The following is a 16,589-nucleotide window of genomic DNA, read 5'->3' as shown; positions in this document are numbered from 1 at the left end:
GCGTTCACGGAAAACAGCCGACATTTACATTTCACGAGAGAAAAATGAAATTATACATCGACACACAGACCAAATATTGCTCTGGCTGAGATTTAGATACAACGTACTTCTCTGATTTTCATTGGAACTCGACACTCGTTTGAACTCAACATGGGTTAATGAATTAATTCTTATTAAACAACTAAATGAATCCTGCTTTCAAATTTTCGTTGAACCTCTTCTCAAGTATTACATTTACACCTAATTATCTGTAAAGATCTTCGATACTATGACAATAACAATCTCGACATGAGAACACACACAAAACCCGACAAAATGTAGAATAAAAACGCCATTCTTCGCATCAACAGTCTCGCCGAATACACAAACGTGATAACGTTATATTAGCAGTAACTTTCGATGTATTTCCTGTGTGGTAGAACACATATTCCTATTCTAGTTTGCCACTCACCAGAAACATTAAAGGGCCTTGTTAATGGCGAAACGTCACGACATATCAGAATATCATGCAACAATGAGGCCATTTTTACACAGAAAGTGCTAGTTAGTGAAAAACTGCAAGACCGACAATTGTGAGGAGTGAAATAGAACACATCACCGGAGAAACAGAACACAAAACAAGGAGTAGGCAACTTGAACAAAAACAAAAAAAACAACACCAAGGACAATACTCTGGTTTACATAACAACATTCAATCCATATATTAGAACTAAAAGTATCAAACAAGCCCTGAATGATTATATCCCCTGAAAAGATTTCACCACTAAAACGTAAAATAGATACAATTATCAATATAAGTCTACACTCACTTTTAAGCCCCTATATTTATTTTTCAAAAAGTGTGACCTTTCGATGTTGTTGCAAAATGTTTACTCCTGGACAAGTACTTCCGGGTTATGCTCAGAACAGAACAGGACAATAAACACGGGTCAAAACGGAACAAGAGGCGGCCTGAAGAGTGCAGGTCAAAACAGAAGGAGGAAATTACAATCTTTGAAACGCAGGGCAAGACAGAACAGGGAAATTACAACCCGAAGAGCGCAGGTCAAAACAGAAAAAGGGAAAGTACGATCTGAGAGTTCATATCAAAACAGCATCTCGAAATAACAATCTGAAAAGGGATAGTGTCATTTTAGGCCACGGTCATTTAGTCATACACGAGATAAGCAAATCACTAAACTGGGGAGTCTGTTTCTTGTAACAAAATCATGTAACCCAACACTATGGCGCGTAATCAAGGCCAATATTCTAACTCCCAATTTTCAACTATACAACTCGACATTCAACATTCAAACTCCCCATTTTCAACTATACAAAGCGACATTCAACATTCAAACTCCCCATTTTCAACTATACAAAGCGACATTCAACATTCAAACTCCCCATTTTCAACTATACAACTCGACATTCAACATTCAAACTCCCCATTTTCAACTATAAGCTTACAACTCAACATTCAACTATCGAACTCAACATTTGGGATTGCTATTCCCCATTTTCAACTTTCGAACTCCACATTTTCAACTCTCGAACTCAACATTTAGGATTCGCATTCTCCCTAAGCATCCCTAACTTGCTTCATTGTAGTTACCCACGTTTTTCCTTCTGGGCTATACTACGTCAGAACGCGTCATAGATACGTCACATGACGTTTCGGAGTTTTAGAGTTATTCCTATGTGATGTTCTAGAGGGTCAAAAAATATGAACTGGAAACACTTGTGATGCTATCAAGATTTACGCCGACCTCCGCCATCACGTAGGCCTAATTCGGTCGCTATCTGTCGTCTAATCAAGAGCATGCATGCGTGGCTCGCCATGGCTTATTTTAAAATTAACAACTCGCTTATAATTTCCACACTATTACAGCCAAAACACAACTCAAACACTAAACTAGCCCTGCATGGCAGGGCTTAGCCCTGCGTACGATGCTGTGTGTTCCGCTACAGCTAATCGCCTGGTGAGCGTTGCGATTAGCTGTAGCGGAACACACAGCATCGTACGCAGGGCTAGGCAGGGCTGTGTGTTACCGGCGTTATACGGCTCCCACCACATGTAGTGGGAGGCCGTATAACGCCGGTAACACACAGCCCAGTGCAATGCAGAGCTAACACTAAACACACCAAACCACATACAAGACGAGATGGCTGATGAGTGAAGCCACTTTCCCTTTATTACACCTGACCACTATGTCAACATCATGTATTTCACGTTGAGCGGCTTGCACCAGCTGGACAATACGCTCACTACACATTCAAATGCCACTAGGCCTAACTGTGACAAAAGTCTAACAAGACTCTCACACCTACGTAACACATCTCCCCGTCTATCGGGCTGGTCAAGGTCAAGTAGCAGCCTAGACAAACTACCACTGACGTGGTCACGAACAAACTCGGTGTCGTCCATGTTCAAAAGTAACTGCGAGGTCACCGTGTGTTTGGGACTCCCTAACAAAGTGATAAGTAGTTTCATGTAAAATGACACCGACGATTTTTTGAAGACGTATTTGACTATATGTATGCTAATTTTGGCTTGTGTTCGCTGGCTTGTGGTCTAGGGGGACCTATGGCTTCGATAGTTGAAAATGCGGCATTGTATAGTTGAAAATGGGGAGTTCGAAAGTTGAAAATGCGGCATTGTATAGTTGAAAATGTGGAGTTCGAAAGTTGAAAATGCGGCATTGTATAGTTGAAAATGGGGAGTTAGAATGTTGAATGTCGCTTTGTATAGTTGAAAATGGGGAGTTAGAATATTGGCCTTGATTACGCGCCATACAACACAGATACACGATTACTATTTTTGTAATGTTTGATACGTTCGCTGGGAAAGACTATGGACATATTGATAATGGAGAACCTGGTTACATCACCGCTCTTTCAAGTTCGAACTTTCTAAAAACCATGTCGCTGTACAACATTCCTGAAAGTGACCTTAAGTCTATTATCATGGCTTGTCTATACAGAATGCTACTAATATGTCCGACATGTACTTCGGATGTCACAGTGTTTCGTTTATAGTGTTGCGTTGAGTAGTGGCGTACACACAGTACAGTAAACCGATTATTAAATATCAGACGACAGTTGCCAAGCATGAACCCCGACAAGTCACTCGCTGTGTATCAAGTCTGCTGCACTACTACTTACCTTGCAGACACACTAATGTCAACCTCCACTGAATTGAAGGCTTGCTTTAATAGGTCGATCGACGGACGGGCGTCCGTAGCCGCCATGTTCTTCCTGCTTCCTCACGTCCGACTGAGCGAAAGTAGGTTGTTACGTCACCGCCAGTCTTTGCTGCGTTTGCCTGTTGTTTGTACAATGTCGTAATTATCTTTAGCTGACCTTTGAAGAATTAGGCTTTCGATTTCATAGCATCGTACCAGCAAAACTGTGGACGTTTATTCATATGCAAAGTAAACTCTGTTGTTCGCTGCCAGTCGTGCTACCACACATCCACTGACCGACATATGGTAATTTCTCCTCTATGGCTTGTCTAAAACCCCATCGTAAAATGCAGAGGAGGTGGATGGTCGTGCACCAGTTAACGACATAATCTACTTGCTTTAAATATTCCGACAAAAATCTTCAGTGTTCATATCTGCCGAGATATTTTCTTTTCATTTCGTCTCTAAAAGACATGTCTTTTCTTCTGTCCCCAATATCGTTTGAGTATTCTTTGTTTTAGTTGCTTCATTCAACAGGGCATTGGCGACATTCGGCGCTGTCATAATTTTTTAAGCTGCAGCCAAATTGTGGCCGAAAATATTTTGATGTCTTTGTCTGAATATTCAGTCTGGTGGCAACGAATCTTTATTACACAAATGAACACAACTTCATTGGGCACACAACCTACACAATATATCATGAAAGTGAACTTATTTTATTGTCGGTGCCATCCCGAATAAAATTTAAAACGACCCCTCCTTTTTATAAAAATCTGAACGTCGGAATGGAAATCGACATTCCATTGAAGAACTTTCGTATCATACCGTGCACAAAATTGTAGAAATCATTTGTAAAGAAACTTTTGAAATTTTGTTATTGTAACTTTTGTCGGGAAAGTTTACAGCATCGAACGTTTCTACAAGCCAAATTAGATTTTTGAAAAATTGATTGTTTTCAACGTAAGTTAAAATTAAAACGAAGAACTGCAGCACGTATTCATGTGACACATTTCACAGTTTCTCCCTTGCTGCGCCGTTCTGCCCTTATTTGGAGCCGATGTAGCTCGGCTCAGCGGGTTGGCGTAGGATTCACTACATGTTTATCTCTTTTGCCGAATTGGCACTGACAGTTGAGGGCGCATCAGTCTAGATCGGAGGCTGGATAGCAAATCAGTGGCGGTAAGATAGTTTAAACATTATATCAAGCGTACAATGGCCTCTCCCATGAATTTCTTCGATTGAGCAATTTTATTAAGGAATCTCCCCGACGTAATAATTGGACACTTCCTTATCAGTGTGTAATGTTGTTTCCCTGTACGATATGTTTGTTTGCTGTAAAGGAATATGTAGATTTAGTGTGAGGCAAATGGCATTATTAGGCCATGCTTATAGGGGCTGGTCAAGTTCTTCGGCCGGGGCGGGGGGATGATTTTTTGCCGATAGTCATTCGAAAGAGCACACATTTCCTCCTTAACGTAGAAAGCGAATGTTCTTGCTGCATTACAGTCAAAGGAAATACAATCCACTCAGAATAATAAATTGGCGTGATAATCTGATTCAGAACGAGATTTGCCCACATTACTCAGACATGTAACGAGATTAGTGGGAAGGCAAATCAGAGGACAGCTATACGGACACTAAGCCCCTCGCGATTGCAAATAACGGATATTGTCATCCTGTCACCGGCTAAGATGACTGGACGTGTAGCATATTCTATTTCTCAACTTAGTGGAAATCTGTTCTCACACACGTCAGCACTTCAAAAATGCCCGGAAATCACATTCTACGTAGGAGTGACTTTCTTACGGTATATTCGTTACTTCTGAGAGAAATGAAAATGGGTATGTGTAAGCGCCGATACACTGTTTCTCTTTCATTACAGGAATTGCCATGACTGACACTATTTCAAGCAATGCAATTGTGATTATTGAAAATATATAATTATACCATAGACAGTAGAAGCTTCTGCTGTCTATGATTATACGTTAACTTTTTGTTCTCTTTTCTTCTACCATTGAATGTCTTTCACTGCAAATTTGTGCGGAAACGGTATTTAAATATCAACTGTAATTTTCTCTCGCACAAGAATTCTCAACGACCTCATATAACATTTTTTACTGAGTTCAATGGTAATTCCCCTTTCAAGCATCGTTATATGCGAAGACTAACTCTGCTCTTAACGCTTGTGTGAAATAAACGCTATGTCTGTTGATCTGCGCATGCGTGGAGGGAACGCGAGCGGCTGTAAGATTTATATTTTTCAGGAATCATCTCGCTATACTCCATTAAAATCGCAGTAAGAACATTGGAGAAGCGATAAATCTCTTCATGGTATTAACAAAATTGGTGTTAACTACACAGATGTGGACCAAGTCAGCGAATAAATTGCACACACAAACAAACTCTGAAGAGGACATCATATTGCAAACAAAAGTTTAATGCAGGCAAGAGCACTTGTACACTATCTACTAATTCGCAACGTTGTAGAAAACACCAAATTACATGACATTCTTAAAAACGCATTGAACTTTCATCTTTCTTTACAAAAATAACAAATATTCATTTAAATGGCGAGTGTAGAAGCTGAAATACTCCAAAACAAAATATGCAATGGAAAATGAAAATTGGTCGTTATTGTTTATGAGTTGAGTTCCCTATCATGAGTGCAAATGTGGCAGCCTTTGTGGAAAGTGCGTGTTTAGGCGTTTTAAATAAAATTCTCTGTTTGCCGTCCGCTTGCTGGTAGGTTTTCAGAGAAAATTAAGAAAACAAACACATTGTTAACACTATTACAAATAGAAATATTATTTTTCCAAAGGAAACCAAATACAAATTGAGCTTATGTTATACACTTGTTTTTTGTCTGTGTTTGTTTTTTTCCCAGCTGGTAAGCTGGTAGGTTTTTCAAAAAGCCAAGGACGGCGAACAAAACAGTTTCTTTAAATGGCCATAGAGTAAAAAACACAACGGACTGAAGTCGTTATACGCAACATCCTGTACATCTTTTCATTCTAGTAATTTACACATCTCTGTGAATGACCATTTTACAACCATTATCAATTCTGCTTTACTTGCATCTATACTGATAAATGGTCGTACGGAGCCATTCGATCCAGTCTTACCCGACGTAAACAGTTGCTGCTGGATTGGACGTTTTCAAAATTTATTTGTACTTTAAATGCGCTATCTCAAAATTCAGGCATTAGACTAGTACAGGAAAAGGCGAATGGTTTGTTTTGTGAATATAATGAAAAAATAATGGCAACAATATTTCACAGACATTACACTATGTTAGCTCTCTCTCTTAGATAGGGTCTTTGGTTAGTGTAAACAAATAAGATGTAGAGGGTTATTTCAATAACTGGTAATCAAATTAGAAGCTCATACATGCAAGGTAAACACGAATAGTACAATGGCATAAGCCCCATCGTTAGCAGTCGCTGGCACAACCCATTGAAGGGGATTGGGCACTTGGCAAGTTTGGACTGCTCGTCTTTGATATAGTGTCAACTGATGAACGATGAAATCACTGTGTGAAAATGGTACAAATTCAAATTAGCTTAAGGTAGAACACGCCTCAGGGAGAGATAGTCGGACTCTCAAATTTCTGAATTTTTCTTTTCTGATCTACCACTTGTAGGGGCTAATTTTAAAACACTTAGAGAAAGTAAAAACTTTCACAGCCTTAGTTTTTCGAAAATCCAAAATTTATATTTCCCCATAGAGTTAACACAGGAATGGCGGCCATTTTGAATTTCAAATATCGCAAAATGTTGGGTAATTTGTTTCGCTAGTTCCACTTTGCACAGTGACCCCTGATTTTTATTGTTGATTGAGTTAGAGAATGATTGAAAGTTTCATTCGGGAAAGTTAGAGCAAAAGTTTATGTCTTTCAGTTTCGAGGCGCATACTACCTTAAAATACTCAAATCTACATTGATTTGAATTGTTCTGTACTTTTGCGTACAAGGTAGTGACACACACTGTTCTCTTAGACTAATATATATGCGAATGAAACTCGTCAATAAGTACTACATTTTACTCAAGTAATATACATTTCAACGCTGACTTAATCTGTGCCAGTCTTACCCTAACTTCTGTTTTCAACTGTGAAAAGACTGAAGTTGGGGTTAAAATTTTGAAAGTACACTAAATGAAATCCCGCACTATATTTTGATTGACAGACAAAATTGTTGTATATTTTGACATAACTCCTCAACAGTGTATTCTTCGGTATGATATTAGATCTCTGCACAAAAGAAATATGCAAATGATAAAAAATGTCCACTCCTAAACTCTGCAAATATTGACCTGTAATGAAAAATTTCGCATCAATCAATAAAAATCTTTAACTAATGATAACATTATAGCTAATTTGTCTTGTTGACGTATCTTAAACCATAATTACAAATTATCAGCTTTTTAAACACAAGGCATTATGTACGACACCCAATGAAATTTTTGACAAGATAATTCTAGTCTTGAGAATTCTTTTGTAGATCAATCGTCAACGATAACATTTGAGAATGTACAAATGCTGGATGCATAGAAAAGTCGGACTTTAAGCTAACTTGGGTGAGATCACACTTGACATTATTTTTGGAGTATAGAACACAATTCAACGCAACTTACAATAACACTGGAAAATAGATCAAAAGTTACAGCTACTTGATCTTCATTAATTAAACGTTATTCGACCTCACTGTTGATTTAAGCAGGGGCTCGTAATTCATATTTTTCTCACATAACACATGCCGCAATGGGACAACTTTATCACACTGTGTCTTGTGTGAATTTCTTTACAACATTTTGCATACGACTTATTTGTCCTTATCGCAAATTACGTGACAGACTTTGGATAAAGTCAGCTTTGGAATGAGAAGCCGAAATTATCGTTTTAGTTTAAAACCTGTATGGAAGGATCTAATCTCAATTGCTGATCTTCTTTCATTAGTCAGTCCCTAAGAAATTTATCGATTCGTAGACGGTATCTTTTAATTTGTTTGTTTATTTCTTGGGATGAAGAATAGGGGTCGAGTATGTACATGGGCATCGGGAATATAATTAGAATTATTTTAATCTAAATATGAGCGGAAAAGGATGTCTCTAATTTCAATATTCAAAATATGTTCAACGATCCCGCAATCCTCATCTTTGGGACATATGATATGTATATCTTTAATTGTATTGCAAAACGACTATCTCTATTCGCGACAAATAACATGTTAAGTACCACGAATGATTTCATACAACTCTCTACTGAGCAAGGAAGTATATTCCTTGTCGAAAAAAATGTAAAAGCATCATTCTCTGTATTTGCAAAATGACGAAACTTCAAAAAAATCACTAAAAATCATTCTCAAACTGAAGACACAGTAAAATCATGACACTAGCAGTGACAGTGACAAGAACACATCTGGGCAAAACGGCTTTGAATTTTAACAAGACGTTAATTGCATTAAGGTTCACAGCTAAGCGCTCTACAGCAGGGAGAAAGTTACTTTACGATCCCATAACACGAACTAGAGAATTATTTTTTCTTTTCTATGTTGAACTGTTTGAACGTAAGCTCTCCCTGAAAATTTACATTTAATGAGCAACAGTATATTAGCTGGTGGTCGAATGAGCTTAACCAAATTAAAAACATTTCCAGAATTCCCTTTGGACCACAAATCTTTCGAAAATCTTGCTCTTTCATCAGGTTGCTGCCATCTAAAATTAATGAAAAATTAAGATACTTGTCGACAAGCCAAACTAATTTTTCTCGGAGGAATGCCTCTAGACACATGTTTTCATTTAATCGTTGCTTTTCACACACAATGCACGGCCCCTTTTATTGACACCTTGTGTTTAACTAATCGAAAGTTGTTCTGTGCATTGGATGGCACTGGCGATTGACGAGTCCGCCTGTGGTTTGATATCTTTGAGATTCATCCAAGACACGAGTTGATCGGGAATCTTACTGAAGATCGCATGTCTACATTGTGATTCACTTATGAACATCTTCTGCTGGTCCAGGTGATCTTCGATCCTTACAAACTGTTCGGAGGTAATCATACGTTGATGAATAAGTAAATGCGTACAAAAGTGGTAGCGGCTGTCATTTTGTTGTTTCCTCTACCTACGGAATCACCTAGATCAACTACACGCCTAACCTCCAAATCAGCGTCTACAATGTTATGTTCAAAGATCTCTTCATAAGAACTGTAAAGTCTAGCTGCCAAAGTGCATTTGTTAGCAAATGGTAAAGCTTGTTCACGATATCTGGGAAATCCATTTCACTAAACTTTTAATTTTCTTACAGAGACACAAACAAGATGCTGAGAAAACAGCGCTTGGCATGATAAGATGTCCACAAATGGCTGACAGTTGATTTTCTTGCAGCTATGGGGTCATTTGTCTTTGCATGTTTAAATTACTTACGCATCGGGCTCACTGATATTACTTATTGGGTTTTGGTATGTATCACATGTGTGATTTTACTCATTTTTAATTTAATAGAGAAAAAGTAACTTTCATATGTTGTCAGACTGCTTCTACAGGTATGATTGAGTGAATGTGTTTTGTGCACTCAGTACACTTACACAATAATAAAATGATTGTTCGGAAGATACGCGATGTTATATTGCCGGAGATGTAGACTCTATAATCTGCGTACGTTCGAATGGAGATGGTGAATTCAAGAACTTATTGCTGGGCTTGCGGTAGCCAGCAAACAGAACACTAGCCTAGAAAGTTTGAGCGGCTAAGCGCCAATTATTGGCGGGCTATGACTATACTATGTCACATGTCTGGTGACGTAGAAGAGCAGCTCGAAGACGGCATGGGGCCGCATGGCCGCACGCGGCTTGAGTGCAGTCGATTTTCAAACTTTCCATTCAGACGTTGCGAACATCCGAACCGACTCAATATCAAACCCTTTAGTGTGGTTGTGACTCAAGGACATTTAGTGAGCATTCATATGTGGTAAGAGAGACATTTTCTGACAGAACGATCCATCGAGCCCCGACCACGTGTGGGCGAGTGACGTAGCTACGAGTGAAAGGACAGGCCGGAAGCTTGGGCGCGAATGGGAACTCACCAGCCTATATGGAACTTCTGTGCACCTTCAACGCTACGCCGCGCTACCGGACCGGAGGTCAGGAACAGTAACTCTCAGGTTTAGTAGATAGACACCCTTGTAGGATAACAGGGATCTTGTCCTCGTCCTTCGAACCGCGTAAACTTTACTTACGAATGCGAACTTTCGGCAGAATCGAAATCGTGCTTTAATAATCTCACACACACGAGTGTAAGTCGATTTTGTATGAGTGATTCTTCGCCGCTTGGAGGGACGTTTATAGTTCGGATCGTGGGTGAAATTGGTTCGAAAAGTGGGCGATTGTTATTTCCCTACAAGAAGGCTTAGAATAGCGTGAGTGTTTGTACAAGTTGTCTGACACTGAAATACTGTTGTATTAGTTTGATAGAAGTACAACTAAGTTCAGATTGATGTTTAGTGTTTACTGAATTTCACCAAACTGTTGTATTGTTCAAATATCAGTTTTGAGCCAAGCCTCACTTTTGCAGGCTACTGTCATTTTCTGTACACTTGTAATTTTACTACAGTGTTTTCCTACTTTGAAGTAGCTACCTTTTGTTGTCATAGTGACCAAAATAGAGTTGTCACTATTAGACTACTTAGTTTTGTGAGTGCACACCATATGAACAGAGAACTGGTGTATTTCTATGTGTTTTGAGTAAAGCCAGTTTAAAGACATTAAGGCGTACTAGCACATAGCTATCATATTTTCGGTGTTACTACAACAAGTTGTGACATCACGGAAACAGTTTCTTTGGTGTGTTACTGACAGTCTTTGCTATAGTTGTTAGCGAGTTGTCAATCATTGTACCATACAGGGGTATCTGCGAATACTCGCTGTTGTTGTTGATTTATTCTTGGGTAATAAATATTGTTGTTGGCGGAACTGTTGTGCCAACTGATATGATTGTGAGATCGCTTTGTATTGTACAGTTAGAAGTAAATACCACCTATCTGAGCGAACTATCGCGACCAGGTTAAGAGGTCTCAGTGGAACGGAAGTGAGGAACATTTTAATTGTCAGTTTAGGCACGGACTTTCATGCCGTATGACAAAATACTTTCTTATAGTCACGCCTAGCACAACTTAAACAAATTTTTGTCAACTCTCAGGTGTGACAATTGCATAGTGTGTGAGCATTAATACTAAGTTCATAGTTACCGAGGGATGCAGCTATAGTGTCACCATGCTTTAGTGTGATTTGACCATCAAAAATGTCACTTAAATCATGCATCATAACACAGACTTGCATATACACACATTTACAATTGTTATTTAAATCACTTATACAGTAATAACTCTTATCCACGGATTTCGGTTTGAGACAAGATAATCTATAAATTGACTCATGCAGGCTTAATAGGCTAAACACGGAAGGACAGTTGAATGAACGTATTGTAAACCTATACGATATTTAGAAGATATAGATTTAAATTAGTAATTACCGTAACAACGTCCCTGGCAACAGTGCCGGTAGGTCTTATTACCTCATCCATTCCTTGAATAGACGAAATCATATAAATATATTATTACGATATATATATATATATATATATATATATATATATATATATATAATGAAGTTATTACGACAATATCGCTGCAAAGGATGCACGAGCACATTGGTGCAGCGTATCGCCCGACGCGCCAATGTCCAAGTGCATCTTTTTCCTTGCGATATTTTAATAAAAACCTCATTATATATATATATATATATATATATATATATATATATATATATATATATATAGACATATATATATATATATATATATATATATATATATATATATATATATATATATATATATACTTGTTTAGCTCAAGATCACCTGGAGTAGAGTGCTCAATACTAGAGTAGAGCTAAATACACAACTGAGTTGATCAGGAAATCTAAAATATTACATATAATATATATATATATATATATATATATATATATATAAATATATATATATATATATATATATATATATATAATACACTCTGTGTATTGATCACAAGGTGCTAGTATCGTGCAATAAATTGACGTCATGAGTGACAAATATTTTTCACGACAGTTTTGGCTTTGTACCCGCCAGACTTTGGACTACTTCTATTAAGTATTCTAAAAATCTACGGGCAGTATTCAAATTTTGGAGAAACCCTGTATAATTTCCTCGGTAAGTCTCCATGTTTTCTTATGACATTAGTGCATTGCAAGTTCGTCTTCAAAATGGGGACCCCCACGATGTACCTAGTAGTGTGACCGTCTGCAGTGGGTCACGTAAGTTCTACAAGGTATAATGCGCCTCGGAGACACATATTCGGATTCTTCATTTTTAAAATGCCGCAGTCTGGTCCAGAAATTGAGGATCATCTAAAGCACATTGAGTAAATAAACTTTTCACTCGCATACACGTACATACACATAGTTCTCGATTCTAAAGGCAGAGCGTCATGAATAATAACACAAATTACTTTATGTACAAAGAATAATATCTGTTACTGTAGTTTCATTCATAGCATTCTGCAATCTTCAGACAGACAATTCTGTCTAACATATACAGGATGTAAGCTTGTGAAACTTAAATGATATACATTATTACATTGTAATTTGTGTTTATATATATATAATACAAGTCAGTATACGCAAGGAATGTAGGATTGTAATTAAAGGCAGCTGCAGCTACTTAACAAATATTTGGGTTTTTTTCTCCACATTTGTTGTGTTAGTTGGTTCCTCATAGTTGTTGTCATCCACGTGAAGAGCTTTTTCTCATTATATGCAAAAGTTACAGCGTAAATTTTACTTACGTGCTTATGAAAATCTGGCGTTCAAAATTGATAAAATGTCATTAGCAACTCAAGTGTTTGATATTATTGATAACTGATAACATGTTCATTTACCTTGGAAGTCATTCTCACCAACACCGACAAATATAATCGAAACGGGCAAAGTTGCTGCCTGTTTGGAGAACGGAAAGTTTTAACACATTCATTTACAGAGATTGATATAAACTTAAATTCCGGGTAATTATATACACCTGTAATACATGAAAAACGTACACTCTTCTTTCCATCTATTGATTCCATCCTCCTGAGAGTGTCCATCCTCCATTTGTACATGCACCTAATCATCCATCCGCCCCTCCATTCCCCCATCAAAACCTCAACCATCCATCCTTGCATTCACCAAGCACTCCCTCCTCGTCATATAACCATCACTAGGCGTCAAACCTTAAACTCATTCATCGATCATATCATTCGTGTCTATTCTCGACACTTCAAATCACAAATAAAAAACTCTAAGGTTTTCAGTAAATATAATAAAAAGTACCTATACATTTTTTGCTAACTAGTTATGCTAAATCCCATCCGTTCATGCAGCCATCAGTGTATCCATCCGCGAATCATTTTTTTAACCCACCATTCAAAGCAACTTATATGACCAGCTTTTGCAGACAGCATGTTATAAACGGAATACGCTGAAGTTGATACAGTGTTAAGCAATAAATTAAGCGTATTGGACATACTACATCCAGGACCAGGGATATTGCGTCTTACCTTGGCTATGGCACCCTTTGTTTCGGCTATATCGTGTGGACAATCATCGGTTATGATGATAATAACAATGTATAGACTTCCATCTTTGTGTTTATCAGCCAGCCTTTAAATAAAGTCGATTACATGTACGTATAATATATATATATATATATATATATATATATATATATATATATATATATATATATATCTCGAAGTATACAGATGTCCTCGTGGAAATAATTTGAAGTAATTTGAATATGTATATATATATATATATATATATATATATATATATATATATATATATATAGTCGTGGTCCATCAACTTGATAAATGTTCCTGTAATCGAGCAGCATGATAACTTCTCGATACCCTAGCTGCGATGCGATTCTCACAACCTAAGCTGGAATCTCTTAACTGCTTTGCCATGGGTACTTGTTGACATTGCGACATCATCTATATAGTTTTTTGACCCTAACAAGGCCCTTCCACCCTTCCGCATCTTTTCACATTTTACCATGATAATTAAAAATTGGCAACTGTCCTGTATGTTCATGATGTTGGCAGTATACTTACTCGTTCGCCTTATTGATCACAGGGGCGTGGTTTGTAGGTCCGGCAAGAGTAACAGTTTGTGACCAATTAAGATAAGCATCCAGAACATTGTTTATGCCGTTGTAAAGCTCGCCTTTTTGGTGCTGCAAATAAGAAACGTATTTTATATGCCGAGCTATTTTCATGCAAAACATGACAATCCTTCTAATATATTGTCGAGTACCTTCATGACTTAATTGTAAGAGTTGAAGAGTGACATCCCGCATAGGTGTTTCAGTTCAAGTCTGACCAAGAGACAAATTTTGCGATTTAACTCATGTATATGGGATGGTTGCAGAATGTGTACAATATTAACGGTTCCTTTGAACCCCTTATGGCACAAAAAAGATGCTGTTGACAGTTTATCACCATTTCCATTCTAACGGGTCCGACTCGGAAAAGACCTGAATAAACTACCGTAGAAAGTAACGTCGTGGATTCCTTTTACTTTTTAACCATGCAATTATAGTTCCAATCGTGCCATAGACAGCCGAAAGTAGTGCTATTTAAGCACTTCACCTCAAGGTTTACATATTTTAAAATGTTTTTCGGTTCGAAACTGTTGTGCAGACATTGATTAAGAAATGCGTTTCTTTTGTTCCATAGTGTAGGCTTGAATATAGAAATCGACGACTTTTATGATTATTGCTCAGTTAAGTTCAAATTCTTGACGCGAAGCTAGGGTACACCCTTCTCCCAATCCGTTATAGAATATCGTTACGCATAAAGACTTATAAGAGTGAAGATGAGTGGACAGAGTAAGAGTGAAGATGAGTGGACAGAGTAAGATTAATCACCAGCAACCTAAGTAGTCTTTAGGGTTATACCAGTATATAGCTTAGTCCCCTAGGGAAGCTGTTTTTGTCGGTTGTCAAAGATTTGTGATCTTAACCCATGCGTTCAATAGTATAACTGTTTTCTCACAAAGTTGAATATTGGAGTCATTGTCTCTGTGGGTTTCAGCTTGGCTCCGAATCCAAATGCCCGGACAGAATTCGTCGGATCGAAGATAGCAATGGTGTCCTTGATCAAAGTCATAATCTTTTGGTAGATATTGGCAATTTTCCCGCTTTCGTCAATGAAGTGCCTCGACGAAGGGTTATCCTGTTTACCTGTCGAGAGATAAAGGTTTTCATTGTCACTGACGTTGTATCGCATATAGGTAACATAGACTTTGTAAAATTTCGGTATTTGATTAAATCAAATATTCACGTCGCGGTTACATATGATACACCCTAACCCTAACCCATACTTTTATCTGTGTCTCGAAATTCGGACTTCGCTCTTTGAAACAAAGCGGACTCTTTCGGATTAAATTTAGATCAGTAGGTTCAATGCACCGACTGGGCTATTTTCGAAATTGCTGATTTAGGGGCTCGTTTTTGCACTGCTAAAACAGTATTTTAGCATCGGTGGAATGAGCTCTCATCCAATCAGAATTGCGCATGGTAGCATGAAATAATATAATATTTCAATTTACCTTAATGTTACTATTTCACACGCTCTAATCCACCACCGTGCCCCGCACAGAAAGTCAACTCAGTCGAGCAAAGAACTAAGAACATGATCGCTTGAAATTCTTACTTACCATTCGATTCAGTGAAGTCGATTGCGAGGCTGAATTTCAACCGAGTCAGTCCTCGGACATAGTCATAAAACGAAAATTTCCGTTCGATTTTACCTGACGAGATGGTAACTGTTCCACGGTTCTTGCTTCTTTTGTCCAACTGTTATTATATACAACAAGAGCATGTCATTTGTCTTATATAATCCTCAGAACTTCATTCCAAACTCAATAAAATTAAAAAATATTGCCAACGTGACAAAATTCAAACATGTTTGTTCTTCATTGCAGGAATTTCCAAACAGAAACGTGTTTTACAACTAACCATCTGGGATGTAATGTCTCCTATGATGGCACTCAGGTCAGTGTCGAAAGAACCGATAAAATCGTCCCTGTCACATGAAAGGAAAACATATAATTTGAAAAAATTAATGCAAATATCTCATGAGCAAATACCGCTTAAATGTATTCGAGTAAATCATGAGTTACAACGCTTGATATTTGTCCACAGTGCCACAAACATACCACACTTTACTGGTATTTAATTTGTTACAAAGGGAACTTGACACATGTCATTCCGCCAAACTCCAGGCTTCGTAACGGGTTGCACTGGACTTCGTTTTGTGTTTCCTCCAGAACATACGTAATAATTGCAGGACCCC

The 16,589-nt window shown here is 37.8% G+C and overlaps 2 protein-coding genes across 4 annotated transcripts in view; both read right to left on the bottom strand.

Annotated features, from left to right (window-relative positions):
• The window catches only part of LOC139147534 (copine-8-like), a 58,072-nt gene extending 54,673 nt beyond the window's left edge, over positions 1-3,399 (bottom strand). The window contains exon 1 of one of the 3 annotated variants that reach the window (XM_070718650.1): positions 3,142-3,399. In XM_070718650.1, the coding sequence (XP_070574751.1) occupies positions 3,142-3,227 (86 nt within the window). In that variant the 5' untranslated portion in view covers positions 3,228-3,399. The remainder of the gene's footprint in view (positions 1-3,141) is intronic. The other 2 variants (XM_070718651.1, XM_070718649.1) reach the window with 2 other exon arrangements.
• Positions 3,400-5,577: 2,178 nt separating this feature from the next.
• LOC139147532 (copine-9-like) overlaps positions 5,578-16,589 on the bottom strand; it is a 43,554-nt gene continuing 32,542 nt past the window's right edge. Inside the window, exons 9-16 of the mRNA XM_070718647.1 lie at positions 16,253-16,319; positions 15,952-16,090; positions 15,288-15,475; positions 14,346-14,467; positions 13,788-13,890; positions 13,131-13,188; positions 11,687-11,739; positions 5,578-9,199 (exon numbers count right to left, since the gene is read on the bottom strand). Coding sequence (XP_070574748.1) covers positions 9,011-9,199; positions 11,687-11,739; positions 13,131-13,188; positions 13,788-13,890; positions 14,346-14,467; positions 15,288-15,475; positions 15,952-16,090; positions 16,253-16,319 — 919 coding nt within the window. The 3' untranslated portion in view covers positions 5,578-9,010. The remainder of the gene's footprint in view (positions 9,200-11,686; positions 11,740-13,130; positions 13,189-13,787; positions 13,891-14,345; positions 14,468-15,287; positions 15,476-15,951; positions 16,091-16,252; positions 16,320-16,589) is intronic.

This window comes from Ptychodera flava, chromosome 13 (assembly GCF_041260155.1).
Source record: "Ptychodera flava strain L36383 chromosome 13, AS_Pfla_20210202, whole genome shotgun sequence".
Lineage (NCBI taxonomy): Eukaryota > Metazoa > Hemichordata > Enteropneusta > Ptychoderidae > Ptychodera > Ptychodera flava.
Note: the sequence above shows the minus strand (reverse complement) of the source record. Positions and strands in the feature narration are given on the sequence as shown.